This window comes from Zophobas morio, unplaced genomic scaffold (genome assembly GCF_036711695.1).
Source record: "Zophobas morio isolate AGI-343-1 ecotype UQ-CSIRO unplaced genomic scaffold, CSIRO_AGI_Zmor_V1 ptg000213l, whole genome shotgun sequence".
In the NCBI taxonomy this organism is placed as follows: domain Eukaryota; kingdom Metazoa; phylum Arthropoda; class Insecta; order Coleoptera; family Tenebrionidae; genus Zophobas; species Zophobas morio.
In genome coordinates, this window is record NW_026972317.1 from 397,293 (window position 1) to 414,608 (window position 17,316).

At 33.8% G+C, this 17,316-nt stretch overlaps 1 protein-coding gene and 1 long non-coding RNA gene across 4 annotated transcripts; both read right to left on the bottom strand.

Moving 5' to 3' along the window:
* Positions 1-10,629: 10,629 nt before the first annotated feature.
* On the bottom strand, positions 10,630-11,210 carry LOC135146090 (uncharacterized). Of its 2 annotated transcripts, XR_010283673.1 has the most exons (4): positions 11,094-11,210; positions 10,932-11,047; positions 10,767-10,880; positions 10,630-10,698 (listed from the first exon to the last, which is right to left on the bottom strand). It is a non-coding gene; the product is annotated as an uncharacterized LOC135146090 (long non-coding RNA). The 2 variants fall into 2 exon arrangements; XR_010283672.1 differs by having other exon boundaries at positions 10,767-11,047.
* Positions 11,211-11,574: 364 nt separating this feature from the next.
* On the bottom strand, positions 11,575-13,518 carry LOC135146173 (uncharacterized). 2 transcript variants are annotated; one of them, XR_010283726.1, is made up of 4 exons: positions 13,349-13,518; positions 12,737-13,076; positions 12,597-12,681; positions 11,575-11,783 (listed from the first exon to the last, which is right to left on the bottom strand). XR_010283726.1 is itself a non-coding variant. In XM_064078333.1 (3 exons), the coding sequence occupies exons 1-3, from the start codon at positions 13,499-13,501 to the stop codon at positions 11,775-11,777; spliced, it is 642 nt and encodes a 213-aa protein (XP_063934403.1). In that variant the 5' UTR covers positions 13,502-13,518; the 3' UTR covers positions 11,575-11,774. The 2 variants fall into 2 exon arrangements, 1 of the variants encoding a protein (XP_063934403.1); XM_064078333.1 differs by having other exon boundaries at positions 12,597-13,076.
* Positions 13,519-17,316: the final 3,798 nt, after the last annotated feature.

Genomic DNA, 17,316 nt, shown 5'->3' on the forward strand with positions numbered 1-17,316 from the left:
CGACCTTTATGGGTATAATAATGCACGCCAGTGAGGGGATGCAAAATTAATGTTTCATTTAAACGCGAAAGAGCACAAACTATTTTCAAATAAATACGTTACCTGTATTTAAAGGTGACTAAACCTGTTCGAGCTCCAGTAAATGCCATTTATAAAGTAAAAACAGTAGATTCTCTTTAAAGTTCTTAGCTAAGTGAGTTGGGCCTCTCTTCTTATTTAGTAATGTTTTAGTATTCTCATAGACTAATCAAACGGTTTAATGTTATTACGTGTGATGAAGTAAAAAAACGAGGCCAATATAAGGATTTATTTTAGCGCAACTAGGTTTTAAATTAAGGTATAATAAAATAATTCTAATGTATATCAACGGCCTCTATTAAAGATACATATGTACTATATGCTCTAGTCTATTGCATATGTATAGTAACAATAATAACTTAAAGAAACTAATATCAAAATAATATAAATTTTCGTTACACATACAGCAACTGTTTGTATAAGCTACTCCATCACCTTTAAAATTAAAAAAAAATATTGTTAGTATTTTAGGGTCACTTGTTTTCTTTCGTTTTATGGATTCCCTAATTTTGATTTTTTTTTTTTTTGCAGTCGTATATGCTCTACTACTACTTTTAAAGCACTGATTAGAAGCAAACTACTTTTCTTTTTGTTTCAAAACTTTTAATGACAAATCTTTTATTATAAAAAAAACTATTTTAATAATATCTTAGTTTTAAAAACAGAAAAATTTCTTTGGTACGTAAGCAAAATTGTCTAAGATCTAGATTTACTCGAGCACAATCCCATTTTCTTTAGTTAAGTCCCTAAAAAAGAATAAATAATAGGTGTTGCGATATTTAAAATAGTTCAGACTACTTCACCCATTTTTAAAACCCGTAGCACAAACTTTAATACATATAGCATTGCGTACATGAATATATGTTCACACAATTAAGAGAGCAAGCCTTATAAATAAAAAGATACATAAACGCGCAACCAATAAAATTGTAGAACAGAAGTAAATATATGTGACAGACAACGATAATAAAAATATTAGCTATATTACAGTTATATATAAATGTGTAGGTATATTTACATTTTAATAAAAGTTATATTACAGTTATATATAAAGGTATAGATATATTTACATTTTAATAAAACTATATTAGTAGTAATAACAGTAAAAATAATTATGGTAAATAATGTAAACAAAGTAGTCGTATTATTTGGATAATAAGTAATGAGTATTAAAATATTATATTATAAGTAATATAGGTAATGAGAAAATATAGTAAAAGTCATATATTGTAGAGTTAATAAAAAAAAGTACTAAATACGACATTTAAAATAATATCAAGATTACAACAGAAATAGAGTAAAAATTAAAAATATTAAACAATGAAAAAAAATAATGCTAACAGTAATAATAACGACAGCAATTATAATAAAACTATAAAATATAATTATAGCTATATTAATATTCTCAATAAAAGTAATAGTAACAGTTAAAATAGTTATATTCATAAATAATAGTAATTGTAATAAAAGTTTACTAGATTTTTATGCCAATAATTAAGTCAAGTTTTCGTAACATTTAAATCTACCTTAAAAAATTTTTATTTATGTAAATTTAAGGTAGATTAAGAATTATTCGTAAAATATAGAATATATGTCAGTTACTATAAATGGTTTATTATACTTTTAAATATATTAATATGTTGACTGAAAGCATATAGAGAAGTAAAAAGTCCACACTCGGGAATGCCGACCGGATCCCCCGCTTTGCGGGATTGAAATTAAGTTGAAATCTTCTACTAATCAGTTTTTTGCAGAAATCCTCACAAAAAACAATTTAAGATTTTTTCATTCGTGATCTTAAATGTTCTTAAGGTTCATAACACCAAGTTCTGTCCAGTAGCGTTTGTCACGTGTTTTTAATAACAGACTGTAATACTAAATAATACTTTTGTTAATTTTCGGTTTAAAATTAAACTTGTAACTCATATTTAGATGCTTTGTTTCTTTTTTTTTATTACGATGAGTTAAAAAAAAAAAGTATCTACTTTAAATAAGGTTTCGGACCCGGTATCCCCCTGGAATTTTTTTTTTAACAAGTACCGACAAAAATCTTTCTGCAAAGTGCAAAAAATGTTCCGGAGTCATAAAATTAAGTGCTACTTCGACCAAAGGATTACATACTTTTTGAAACCATTTTATAAATCGGTATCAAAAATTATAAAGGAATTAACATTGTCCAGTAGTATTGAAAAGGGCATGAACCTTGAAATAAATCCGGATGACGATTTTGATGAGCCGAAATCGCCCGTTCAACGAAAAAAAAGGAAATTGGAGGATTATTTTCCATCTTATAAAAACGAAAGCTCTAGGATGTTGATATCGCGAATAGTAGCTTTAGCTGATTTTCCAATTCAATCTTTATTACTTCGACGGATTTAAGAAAGTTATACGTTAGGTCGATGCGAACTTTAGCGGATTCAGCCCATACTGTTAGAACTATCGTAATGAAATATGAAAATTCCGTTAAAAATGGAATGATTAAGGAAATTCTTGCATTGCATATTACAAGTAATTTTACCCCTTTTTTATTAAACTGTATTTATAACATCTTTTTTATCGTAGATTTTCATTAACGTTAGAAGAATGGACCTTTTTAAGAAACCGACGCTACTTAAATGTAAACGTTCATTTCTGTATCAAAAGTTCAAATCATATTTACGACTTGGGCTCCCTTGGATGGTAGGAAAAATGCCTGCCGAGAATACTATCGAAATTTAGAAAATAGATTAAAGTCATTTAATTTGTCCTTCGAAAAAGATATTGTAGCCATTTGTATTGATGGTGCTAATGTAATGATAAGAATGGGGAAATGCAGAGCAAGATTTCGGGGAGTTAAAAAATTTTAAAGGCATTTAAAATTTTACTTTGCCTAAATAAATGATTTTGCGTCAACTTGTAGAACGGCAGCTACGTTATCTTCCAGTTCTTCAGTTAGCAGTCTTAGATTTTCTTTACCACTGAAGTGAAAATGTATACTAGGCTGGTAAGTAATAGTGTCTAGCGCTATATGGCAAGGATGATGTATAGTAATGGTTACTGTTATAAATAGTGTTAGTGCCTAGGATAAATACTATAGGTCGGCGCGGATCATATATTAGTTCAGTTATTTAGCCTAACTAATCTTTTCACCGCACCAATGACCCAGGAAAAGACAGTAGTATTATTCTCGTCACTCATTGCATTCCACTTGCAACCGCGAGTTTTCAGACGCACTCAGTAGCTAAAAAGAGCAGTAATGAATACAGTTTAGCTAATTTCACCAACGATTTCATTAAAGGCTACATTAAATTTGTCTTATTATCTCCCAGAAGAGACAAGTTTTATAGCAACACTGATATACAACGCGTAAGCTTTTACTTCAGTAAGGTTACTTTTATTTGTTTCAATGCAATGGAGAATCATCCGACAAAACAAATATTATTCTCACACGTAGTTAACTTTAGCCCGAAATTATGAGTTAACCTTTTGAATACAGGGAAGGCGGCACCTGCCTCTAGATTCGGGCCGCTGACGCCTTTTTACCAATAATAAGAGCAGCTGTTTCTAGCTGACACTATCAGGTCATATTGCAGACGCCTCATGTAACTCTCCGAAATAACACCAAACTCTCAACTCAGAGATTTGATCAGGAAGGTACCATAATCACGGTTTTTGGGTCGTTGGTTACTTTTGAACTTATTGAGCAACATCAGTCCAAAAACTCTAGTAAACCTAGTCAACAGTCGAGGGTGACATGACCCGCTCGGAGATGAGTCTACCTTAGAATGTTATTCCCTTCTCGGATGGAACTCACTCGTCAACCATCGATATTTCTACCTACTGGAAGCCACATGGATAAGAGCGCCAGCAGATGCGCATTGCACGTAGGACCGACGTTTTTATACCGCTTTACTCTTGCAAAGCGGCGGAAAGCGACCGTTACTTTAGGAGAGGATGTATTCAATTAGACGAAAGTAGCTATATAATGCTAACAGTCTGAGCCACAAATCAGTGACCAGTCCTTCCATTACGAGGCCGACCTGTACAGCTGAAATCCCTAACTGCGTAATTTTAAATCATGACCTTTGAACAGCTTAGATCGTTGTGACAAAGCGCAATGGAAGAGATCCGCTCATGCCCCTTCAAAGGGGGGCGAGGCTCAGGAACCCACGCCCGAGCCTCAGACACGTAGAGAGATCCCGTATCTTTTATACAGGAATTTTCGGGAAGTTTATTATCAAAAAAGACCCCACATAAAACTTAAATAGTGCAAAAGTGTTATTTACTAGTAAAAAGTCGCCACGGATTAATTGTTTATTTTGATGGCGATCGGGTTCATTTCAATAAAGTTAAAACACTAAAGCTCAAGGTTATTTATTTTTATTTATTTCTTTATTTTTATATTCCATGGTAAGAAGGTTTATCAGTGAAGTCGGTTACAAGCTAGTGCTCCAATACCGATAGGAATATTCAAAACATCACAAGTTTTTTCAAGTCACAGATTCGCTAAGTTGCCCCCGAGCGCGGTGACATAGGCTCTTCAAAGCCTTTAAAAGGTCACAAGGTTATAATCATGTTCCTTCCTGCCTTAAAAAATTATCATTAAAGAGTTGCAACCAGCCCTGTGTCGACTCCTTTTTTTAGTGCTTAGATAACTGGCGAGGGCCCCCATCGATAAAGTAAGGACAGCTAGGGGCTACCAATCTGTACTGTCTAATTTAGCGCAAGGTCTGTTTTTTCTTAACGCTTACACGGACCCAAAACATTTAAACTTAATATAACTATTACTAAAAAAAATTCTTAAGCGCTCCTAGATGACTTTCATTTAGATCGTAAGCTGTCTAATATATTTAAATCGGCAAAGAGATCTTATATTTAACATAATAAGACTGGTATATTTCTGTAAGTTGGTGAAATTGAAGCTAAGTTGTTATAGTCCAAATGGCTATACGGGATAGGCGAACCTATAAGGCATTAAAATGAAAAGAAGTAAAGTACTAGCTAACATTATTGATACAACTTATACGTGCCTATAGTGCCTAAGAGCCGTTTACTGGCTTTGTTAAGAAGGTTTTAGCTAGGTAAGGGGCTATTCTTCGTCAATCTCGACTCTTCCACCGTTATGTTGATGTGCTAGGGTAATTGGCAGCGCCTTGATTGGAGTGCTCTCCTCGGTTGGTTTTAGGCTTGTAAGTGAAAGAATAAAGTGACTTTGACTCTACAAAGCTTGACTTTAAAAAGCACCTTAATTGTGATGGTTGCCTGTAAGGAGCCTCATCTAAACTAGTTGAAAATTGGTCAAAGCTCTATAGAAGTGCACAGTATGCAGTAGCGCATAAGAAAGAAAGAAAGAAAGAAAGTGATACGTTATTGTGTATGTTTTCGATTACTTATAGTTGACTCTGTGTTGATCGGTGCTGGTGAATAGAAGAGCAAGTTGGGTGGTGAAATGGAGAGTCAATTCGATCATAGTACTACAAAACATACTAGTTTTGGTTTAATTATAGTTATTTTACTGGTTAATAACACTGTTAGATAGTTAACGTTACTGGCTATTGACACTATTTTTACACTTTGGGCTGCCTTTTTGCAAAATTAAGGGCTCGTAAATTGCAGTAGAAGAGAATGGAACTTCATTTTCGATGTCTTCGCGTGGGCCTTTATTTTTTCACTTTTTGAATGGAGCACACGCCAAGGTAAACTAGATTATCGCTGCGACTACGGCGATCCTTTAATGAAACATTTTAATGTCAACTGTGCAGATGCTGATGGTTCATAACTTTGGGGCCTCGCCATAGTCTAGTACATTCTTTAACGAAGTAACGGTTCTTTTTGGCCGCCAGGGCGTTATTCTAAAGCGGCTTAAAAAGATAGGTCCTATATGTATGCGCTTCGTGCTGAGGTAGCCATCGCGCTCTCAGGTAGGTAGAAATATCGAATGAGGGCAAGAAGTCGCCGGTCGTGGGTGGACTGCATCTTTAGTGTCGACTCATTTCCCTTTGGTCATGTTACCCTCTACTGTTGACTAGGTTTACGAATATCTCGGGCTAATGTTGCTCAATAAGTTCGGAATTAATTAAGACCCTTTAGACCGTGATTATGATACCTTCTTCTGGCAATGGCTCACGGTGGGCATATACTACGGAAAGTAGTAAGGTACTTTGTGCTTGGCTCAAAAGATCACCTTTCTTCAAAAGGATAAATCGCCAGGCAGTCTCGAGCGAAAGTTAGCTTGGAGGGGGCGAGGTTGTCCTTATTGAACGGTTTATAAAGTTTCAAACCTGTTAAAGTGATTGGCTAGTTAACTGTTATCAGAAAGAAGCTTGCGTGAGGTAAAATAAATTTTCCTCTGTAAATTGTTTACTCTTCTAGGCAATTAAACAGAGCTAGTGGGGTCTTCATTGAATTCTTGACAAACTAGCTAAGTTAGGTCAGTACTCCCGCTTCTAGCTGCTAAGTGTGTCCGAAAGCTCTCGGCGGAAAAGGTTGACTTAGGGAGTGAAGGAAACAATACTCTTAGCATCGTATCTGGATGCCTACTGTAGAAAATTAAAAGGTTAAGCACTACCATATCTGAAATAGAGCATACTTCCGTATAAAGTATATAGTAGTTAACAGTACTGCTACAGTGCTGGTATGCTAGTATTGTACTATGTGCTGGGAGTAAGCATTATTTGGTTAGCAAAAGTTGACAAAAGTTGACTAAAGTTGACGGAAGTTAACTAAAGTATGTAGTGCTTGCTTCCAGTGTATAGTATAGTATTAGCGTATTCGTATGGTATTTATATTGTTAATAAAAGTATTGTTTATTAGTATCTATATATACAATAGTTGATAGCACTCTTCAGTACAGTACTCATTACTACATATCATATTCGATAATATACACTCGTACGTTCATACTTTAGTTTAGTTAGTTTGTTATTTAGCCAAGCAAACTTGCATTATTTTTAACGCACGAACGGCTTAGGAACGGAGCAAGAGTGCTATTATCGTCGCTAGCTCTAAGCCAAGATAACTTTAGCCCGATACAATCTATTGATTTATCCTTTTGAACACAGGAAATGTAGCACCTGTTTATAGGCTTTCGTTCATACAAAGTTTTTGCCAACTTTAAAAGAATATCTTTCGAAACGTGGTTTAATTCATATTTCGTACACCACTTGTAGCTTTCCGCCCACCCTGAGCCCTTTGTTTGCCAGAGGAGGGTACCATAATCACGGTTTTTCGGTTGTTACTTTAGAACTTATTGAGCAACATTAGCCCAAGTGCTCTCATAAACCTAGATGAGACGACCAAAGGAAAGTGAGCCGACATTGAACATGTATTTCGCCTACGGATGGCTACCTCTTGCCTTCATTCGATATTTCTGCCTACCTGTGAGCGCGAGGAGTAACTCAACACGAAGCGCATATATAGAGGGCTGACCTTTTTCAACCGCTTGTACCACATGCAGCTGGGGACTAAACATGAATTCTTACGTACAGAAAGAGTGTACATCGGTGGAGGAAAGCTAAGAGTTTATGGCTAACAGTCGAATGTTCCCACTAAGAGACCAACCTACGCAGTCGCCGGTTTAGTCTCACAAACGGTACTAACCTTTTGCGATCACAGCCCACAAATGGTTGCTTACACATGTTCCCGCACGAATTTAAAGTTAAAAGATGAAAAAGGCAGGTAGCCTGTAGGGACGCGAGAGCAACGAGGCAGGATAACTAATCTCTTATCTCTCATGTTTTCGCGCAGCTTAATTATTGAAATAACCTCTTTATAGGGTAAAATAGTATTCCTACCCAGTAAAATGTGTGCTGTTTTTCTTTGTTAAATGCACTATTTAGGCATTAACGGAGGAATATTACGCCTATAAATCACAAGATTATGGTACCTTTCTGAATTATTGTTACTGGGTTAATAAAGTTTTGGCATTTTTATTGGTACATAGCACTAAAATGAATACCTTCCTAAGGTGCGGAGACTGAGACAAGCATCAAGGCGTTTGATACAATAATACCAGGTTATGACTAGTTTCTCTAGGATAATAACAATAATAAATGTTGCTTCACCCAGGTAAACACTTAAATTACCCACTACATTGACAACCTATCAAGCTCGGTAAAACCCTTCCATTGAGGTAGCTACATCAAACTAGTTTAGCAAGATATCATTAAAGCTGACTTTTTAATAAAACAGAAAGCCCTCAAGTTAAGGTAGCTTTATAGAACATATAAACAACTTAGAAAAAATTGAAAGTACTTCTTTTCACTTTAGCTTATTTTCACTAAGCCAGATAGTACTTTTCACTTCAATCAATTTTACTTAGTCTACGAGCATTTTTTTTTTTTACTTTTATAGAATATGACTTTAGCACAATACTACTCAAATAAGAAGAGAAAACCAATAATTTTAAAGTCGTTTAGCAGCATCTCGAATTAATGCCAAAAGAATTGCTTAGGGTTGATTGTGTATGAAAAACTCTTAGTTGTGCGTGTGAGAGAGAATACATAAAAGATAGCCCTCTTAGCTCGGACGTAACATAAAAAGACAGAGTAACATAGGTTATTTCTCAATTTTATTTATAATCTTCAGCTTTTAATTATTAGTCTTCCCAGCACAGTGCTTAGGTTGTTTACTTAATGTAAAAGTAGCACTTTTTTAGCCAAGTTAAATTAGCTCGAAAGCACTTAAATCAGACCTCAATTTGACCTTTGCACATTTCTCTAGTAAAACCTTAATAGAACAAATCAGTTTGCAATTAGTCTAAAGTAGGCCCCGTAGAGGCTGCCATAAAGATACTTCTCTATAACCCTCCGCCATATGTACCATAGATAGTGAAGTAAGTATTATTTTAGTAGCCTATTAAGACATAACCAGTCAAGCCAAGCTAGCCATTTGAATAGTACACACCTAAATTGTCAGCCATGATCTGCATATCACCTAAACTTTGAGTTACGAGACGAAGAGTTTACACTAAATGGGTATTATCTATCAAATGCTGCATATTTTATAAATGACCTTATGACTCGCTATCAACTTTTATATTACTCGTTCAAAAATAGCAAGGCATAACCTTCCTTGAGTTTAACATGAATCATTAATACTGAGTGTGCAAATTCCAAGTCAAAGGTTGCCCTTATTTGATCGAAGGATGCGTAAACTAGTATATGTAACTTAAAAGCTAATAGTTCTTTTACACTAGGTAGATTGGCTATATTAATTTTTGGTGACAAGGACCGAAGACTCTAGGCAGCAGTCATTATCTTAGTAAGAAATTACTTACTAAAGACCCAGTCCAAACTTAGCTAGAGCCTTCAAAGCTATACTCTCTAACTTAACTCTAGCCTGTTTGTTATAAACATTTTCATGAAACTGTAATTCCTAAGAAAAGAATCAAAACTTATTAGTGAACAACATTAAACCCTGAAAGTGCGGTAGCTTTCTAAAAGTATCATTTTCAACACTATCATGTTATTACTTAAGTAATTGAATGAAGAAAGATTAACTTAAAAACCATTGCCGACCCCAAGTCAGGACTGAAACAGCTCTGAGGGTTGTAGTCTTTACCATTTCACACTAACCTTAGTACTACCCCTAACAGGATTGGACCAGTCTTCAACTAGAACATAGCATAAAAGAGTTAAACTCACTAGTCAATAGTACTATTTTTAAACATAACTTCTATAGAGTTCTACACCATTCGCACTCTAATGAGAAGTAAGCATTATTTAGCATCAACCTTTTCGATAGAACAAAACGTTTTAGTACACAAAAGCACCTTTCACAGTGCTACAACTGGCTGACATAGCGTAGCATTAATATAACACAAAGTATCCCTCTGTTATGGTTCAAATGCAGCAGAAAGAGTTAAACATCTGAGATAGAGGATCCGATTTTGTTCTAACTGTACAAGGACTTCTATTTTTCATTGTTGGTCAGTGTACTCAAGGTTCCAAGGTCACTATTGTCTCGATTTAAGTAATATGACAAACTAGTACAATGGTAAAATTTTAATTTTAATGTAAAGCTAGGTAGCAGTCTAAATTCGTGGGACATCTTCGAACCAAAAAATCATTTTCAGAGTATTACTATGTTGACTTGACTTGAACTAGTTTGAGAGCCTTCCCTCCAACAGTTAATGAAGTTAACTAAAACCCTCCTACGCTGTATTTACACAAAGTCAGGGGTAAGAGTCACTCTTTTGGTTTAGTATAAGGGGAGCTTTAGCACCGTTAGAAAATGATGAAGGGTTTTTCTCCTTATTCCCATAATAGGAAAGGTCAGTCAGATAATTGAACCGAGACTGAATGCGAAAAGTAGAATTCTTCGCCGGATGAAATTGGACGACGAAGAATTACAGAGTTGAAAATAAAGAGCGATCGGGTTAATATATATAGTACTAGAACTATACAGTGAGTATAGTTCTAGTACTATATATATTAACCCGGCCGCTAAAAGATAATAAAGAAATAATTAACAAAGTCCATAAAGTTGTAAAGTTGATCAAAAAATCTTCATTAAAAAGGAAATTTATTTGCAAAATGATGAAAAAGATCAGTCTGGAAGAGAATTAAGCCTGAAATTGGATTGTAAGACTAGATGGAGTAGTCTACACGATATGGTAGAAAAATTTTGAAAGCTAAAGACCTGTGTTACAGTAGCACGGTTAGAGTTGCGTAAGGAAATAATTTTTTGTGAATCGGAACGGCATTTACATTTACTCCAAAATATCCATGGCTCGCTTAAGCCTATCAAAGCAGCCGTCGAGGTTCTCGGCAGGCGCAGCAGTCAAAACCAACCCGGAAGTTTTAGTAAGGAATTTGGATCCACTAAAGGGTACTTTGAGCGGTGAATTGTCTACAGCGAATAAAAAAGATAACTGAACGAAGAGCTGTACTTGCACCCGTCTTTGTTTTCTTCATAATCCGAAAGCGCCCGAAAGAAAATCTGTTGACCCCACGGTTTTTCTGGTCTACCGCGGTATATTATCTGGAAACTAGAAAAATGTGTTAGACGTTGAACCTGTGAGAACCAACGTCAACCGAATACTGAGGATGAAGTTAGGAAAAATAAAAAACGAAATTCCATAAATGGAGAATTTATCAATCAAGAAACAGCTTGATATAGCAATTGCCAAAGATCTTTCTAAGCCAGAAATTAAAAGCGAAACGTAAAATTGGGATGCATCTAAAAGGAAAAAATATTCTGCGCAAGGTCACCAGCGAGGGGAAAATTTAGAGGTGCACCAATACCTCCTTACAATTTCACTGTCAAGCATCGAGGTAGAACGAGAGTTTTCAACGGCAGGAAATTTTTGTACGAAATTAAGGTGTCGTATGAATGGCGGCACCTTAGACATTAGTTTTTTTGAAATCCTAATCCCGAAAACATTAATTTAAGCACTAAAAAAAACTTAATTAACCTTTAGATTTTTTTTTCATTTTATCTTTTCAGTAATAATTTTCAAAACTTTTCTTGGTGAAGGTTTCTAAAATGTTACTGCCTTGTAAGGAATATTAGGCGTCTAAGTTGGATGGGATTTTTTCAGCTAAAATTTCTTCTCTTCAAATTTTTTTTTTTTGTAGGTACGCATAATAGGAAGGGAACCTTGATTATCAAAATAAGAGTTAACTTCTTATTCCTGTCAGTTACAGGTTGTTATAAAAACTAGCGAAACGAGTGAATTTTGTTGATCCCGGGATCTGGCAAAACCCCACGAGGGATTACATTCCCTAGTTAACATATATATAGAAGGTATAGATAAAAATAAAAGTAACTTCAAAAAAAGAAAATTAATGGAAACTTAATTAAAAATAACGTTTTTTCAAAAGTATTATATACTCAAAAAAATTTATAAAAATTATTAAAAAAATTTTGTCTACAAAAGAAAATATATATTTTCTAATATTGTTTAAGAAAAAAAAATTGAACATAATTATAGTTTTTTTAATAAAATATTAAAATAGTTATATAAATATAAAAGATTATAAAAAATAGTTGACTTATGAATAAAAAGTTATAAAACGTTATAATATGTATTTTTATAAAAATGTTGTGAAAAGCGGAGAATAAAGGGAAGAGGGCGCCACACTAATAATGTATTCATCTTTTTTTTTCCAGCGTGAGTTGTTAAGCCCCCGTTCAGTTTCAGCGCATTGAGAGCTGCTTATTTAAAGAGGGATATTATATTGTTAAGCAAACAGTATCTTGCTTAGCCGCATAAGTTATAGTTATGACGGTGACAGCCTTTCCATTACTATAACTCACAAACTAGTATTTAAGTAGTATACCTTTCATAAATAATACTCTTAATATACTAAAAAAGATTTTTTTTATTAAAATATAAAATATTTATAACATATTAAACTCTATTGAATCAAGTGTACATGCGTTTATCAATATCTATTAAGTATAGAAGACAAAACATTCATTCAATAAGGATCCATAAAAAACATGTGTTAAGCTATCATATTCCGAAAATTTACAGGAGGTAAATTAAAGGGAGAATCTATCGTTTTTAATTTCCTTCTCCTTTTACGAATTACTTTGGTGTTTAGTTGAACTGGCCGGTGCTGTTTGTGAAGTTTCCAATATAAACCGCACGCATTGCAAACTACTCCAAATTCATTTCTTCTCCATAAAGTTGTCTCAGTAGTATTACAATTAGAACAAACAACACTTTTACCAGTTTGCCTCTTCCTTTTGTGTTTTGTGTGCGAACCAAGGGATTGTAGAGAGGAAATAGCTATTTGTCCCTGGCGAAGTAGTCTAAATTCAGATAAAGTTACATTATTTAAATATTCATTCCGGCCATTAGCAATAGAATTAGTGCTAATGGCTGATGCAGCGGGCTTATTTATTATAAAATCATTATAAGTTGACAACTTCGTATCTTTACTAAGGAGCACTTTATCACTATCAGAAGGTTCTCCAAATTGTAAAGCGTTGTCTATAAGGTTATTACTAGGCCTCCCTTCCATACGAAAATTACCGTTTCTGTTTTCAACTAAATTGCGCTTCGCTTTCTGTAAGTAATATTAGTCAGAAAGAATTGAAATTTTTTAAGGCAATACTGGTGTTATAATAATAATAACTCTTAATGATTAGGCTATTTTAGACGTTATATCTTTAACAACAATGATGTTTATATTTAAACCAATAGAGGAGTAAATGAATAGTTGGAGAGGTAAAAAAACTATACAATATGTCCAACACTTAACTAGTCTACTAGCAAAGCTTATACTACCTATAATAATTTAAAGTACATACGTCGAAATAGTGGTAATTATAAAAATACCTCTTGAGATTTTATACTTTTCTTGACGTCACCAAACTGACAAAACTCTAAAAATTCCGAAAAAGTAGGTAAAAAATAAGGATCGCTTAGCTGCCTGGGTAAAGAGATCCGCATATAATGAGAAACTTTTAATAGTGCCTCCCAATGCTGCATATTTGGTTGAAACTGCACTTTTCTTTAACATAGGACAGTAAAAGCTGGACTTAAATCTCTAAATAAAAACAACACTACAATTTAAAATCTTTATCATGTTTTATATAAGCTTTGATTGGTTTAAAACGTCACGTGCTTTATTACAGTTTATCTTTTACTACTGCCACCTGCCATAGAAAGCAGATAAGTAGCTGAGCTCACCTAACTGCGCGGAGGCTAGTTAAAAAGGGTTTTTAGGAAATCTTTGTGGACTCCGCCCACTTATATAGCTTATTAATAATGCATTAAAAAATATAATGTTTTTTATAATAGGATTTAATTAGCCTATACATCCAGGAAAGAATTCGGTTTAAAACTAATAAACCCTTAAAGATCAGGAATTAAGTCTGTCTTCTTCGTAACTCTGTGTTTCTAAAAAAATTTTCACCTAAACCTACAGCTCTAGTGCAACTTTTAAATTTTTTTTTGAAGACATGTAATATGTTTACTGCTTTTAACAGAACGATATTAACCTTATATGTGTATACCTTGCTTAATTTATTTACGTTATAAAATATGACCTAGACTTTGTCCATATTTTTTCGTAAATCGACTTATATATTCTTTAAGAGTGATGTACCATCTACGTACTAAATAAAAAAAAAATATGAATTAGTATTGAATTCGGACAGCTAAAAAAAGATGGAAGCTTTGAAGTTTCAGTTTTGCTTTTTTTTTTTTTAAATTAATAATGTGGAGATTTCGAAAGGTTGTATAAACCTTATTTATTAAATTCAAGCCTTTTTTAATGGAATCTATAAATACGTCTAAGTAATTTTACTTTTCAGTTTAGAAGGTTTTTATTGCTTTTTATCCTACCCGATCTGTAGTTTATTAGGTCTGGCCGAATTTTTTTAGTGCTTATACTTAAAAATTCACGCATATTCTAAGAAAACATTGAAAAAGCTTTAATGCGGTTCAGATAAACCAGTAAAAGCTTGCCTTGCTCTCCAATACCGAGAATTTTTTTTTTGGGTCTCTTTCTCCTGTAAATAAAAGGTAAAATTGGTGTTTCGCAGGCTTAATCTTAGCTAGTCGTGGCAACAAGCCACTCCACAGCGTACAAGACATGGTTCATTTAAGTTCTCTACATTTGAATTCGCTTCTCTCACATACGTTTTGCACGTTATTGTTATCTTGCATGGAATCATGGTCTTTTATTTTTTTAAAGGCTTTGTAGAGCAATTTTTTTTTAAAAAAAGTTCTGTTAAGGGCAACTTGAAGAGCAATGCGCGTATATATGACTTTTATAGCTTCTGTTTTAAAAACATAATAGTAAAATGATACAGGCTTTTGTCTTTTAGAGGAGAGGTTAACCAGTCTCACTGGCTACATAATTCCCGGAGCATACATATTTTGCCGTCTTTATAATGTAAGTATAAACAGAGTGACCAAGAAAAATACACACATGAACAACGTAGTTATGAGCTCTTGCTGGTTTTTTTACTAAACCCGCAGGTATAAGCTCTAGAAAGATCCAATACCAAAAGGGCTTAACGAAAATCTTTACCTAAGAAATTTAACTATAATATTAAACTTAAGCCTCTTTGTAAAAAAAAAATTGTATGTACATAATACTACTTTCCAACGCTACCTGATACTGTTACAAAAACCACAAATACAATCAACCCAGCATTCAGTGAAGCACTTATTAATAGAGTGTGCCTTCAGAATTAACGGGCTGCCTCTGTAAATAATATTTTTTTATCTTGGATTTGCGAGTCTATTGACTCAGGATACTGTAGCAAACCACTAATTGTTTAATAATTATTACTTATCCTGAACTATCGGCTTACAATCACTTGGAAGCTTATAGAGAAGAGCAAGCGAAGGCACAAAAGTTTTTCCTTACCACCTTTCTCTACCTCATTATACGATATATTGCAACACGAGACATCGATAGTAAGAAAAATATCTTGAGCGCTACATAAAACGTCACGCGCACTAGGATAGCTATGAAAAGATAAAACTTGTTTAATACACCACTTGACACTCTCTTTACTGCTATTATATAGGTACCGTGCTTAAGGACTTTTTATGTTAATAAAATGCTAAGAATCTTCTTTATTTAATATACACTAAAAAATTTAAAGATTTTTCTTTTCTTACACATTTTTAAAACTTAGGTAACTTGTTCTTTCTCCCGAGTTCCTCTTAAATAAATAGGTGAAATGAGCCTTCTTTGATGGTGATACCAACCAATGGGATGATAGTATTAAGCCATCCCATGAAGGGCTGAGTGGCCTCTCGCCTAAGACCCAATCCATTACCTACTACAACTTCAAAGCCTAGAGTAAACAGGTATAAGTTTCAAACAACTGAACTCTATAAAATGGATTTTTAACTTTTAAACTACCTAAGCTGACTTACATTTGGTTACAACAAATTTATAGCTGGATATCTATATGCTGGTATTGTTACTAACGTTATAACTCAATGCAATTTCGCCTTTATTTTAAAATATATAATAGTTTTAAACATTGCTTCTGTTATTAAGTTCCTGTTTTGTGTACACACTGATGACTTTATAATATAAGAAACTGTATATTACTTCTGGTCCATTACTATCCCTCTTTGTAACACTTTTAATAGTAATAATGCTTACAACTCATTATTAAACATTAAGAAAGCATCAACTTCCTTGATAAGTTTTGAAAATAATAGGGAATAAAGGTAATGCATACTTGCTGCGCGCATCACCGAAGTTGCAAGGTAAGCCTCTGTAACAATTTTTTCGAGGGCGGCCAAGTACATACCGCTAACATGAGAGATATACAGGGGTGTAGCTTCCCTGGCGGTTTTTTTATAATATAATACCTTCTTAACTTTTCTGCCTACTTTCAGTTAAAATTAAACAACTTCCAGATTAAACGTATGTAGAAATATCCCACCTCTTTCACCGCTTTCGCAATATATTCAAGGGAGTACTTTTTCGTTAGTAGAAAGTAATGAGTCTCTCTAAAAGAAGAGCACTTCCTTAAAACGTAAAGGAATCCCGCTTATCCGTCTTATTTAGTATATAGGTAAGGAAGCGCTCCCGAAGTTCGCTATTAGAACGGTAGAGCCGTAGTAGGTCATCTTTGTCAAGTAATTCAATATATAACGCTACGAAATAGAGAGGATAAATTGACTACAGCTCTTGTAGGAAAAATATTACCTCTGAAGACTCGTCGGCGACTAGGGGCATGCCTGCGGATCATACAAACGAGTGAGGGCGCATAGACGAAGGAGCACTAACAGGAGCTGCGCTGTGTCTCGACAAACAGATTATTTAGCTCTAATTATAATGACTTTTTCTATAAGTACCAATTAACCCAAATACATCTTAATCTCTTATTTACCGACAAGTTATGCTTAATAGGCTTTAAATCGTCTAAAGTATTTTAAGTCATTTAAGAGAAAATACGAAAAATAAGTTATGTTCATTGTGGGTTAGGCTTTATTTGTTTTGAATAACTTTCGCATACCTTAGGTTCATTAAAAAATCCAAAGAAAAAGCATAATTCTAGATATATACTTTAACACTAAAGTTTAAAATTTTAAGGATGAAAATGCGGGTGGTTACATTCTTCTATGTATAAGTTCATATTTGGATGATAAATTCTTAGTAAACGTATAGGATTTAAAAACTGTTTTGATCACATCACGAATTTTTTTGTTATCTTTCGGCAGGTAATAATATTTTTGTGAGCTGCGCTCCTAGCTATTTTTCTTAGTGTGGTTGTAAAGTAGTTTTGTAAACTTGCTGCTTATTTTACTCTCGATTTACTTATAAA

Excerpts from the sequence above, each read along its gene's own strand:
- LOC135146173 (XM_064078333.1), bottom strand. The coding sequence starts at position 13,501 with ATGCAGCATTGGGAGGCACTATTAAAAGTTTCTCATTATATGCGGATC. Across the intron at positions 13,077-13,348 it reads AAAGTATAAAATCTCAAGAG|AAAGCGAAGCGCAATTTAGT; the intron begins GTATTTTTATAA and ends TATTACTTACAG.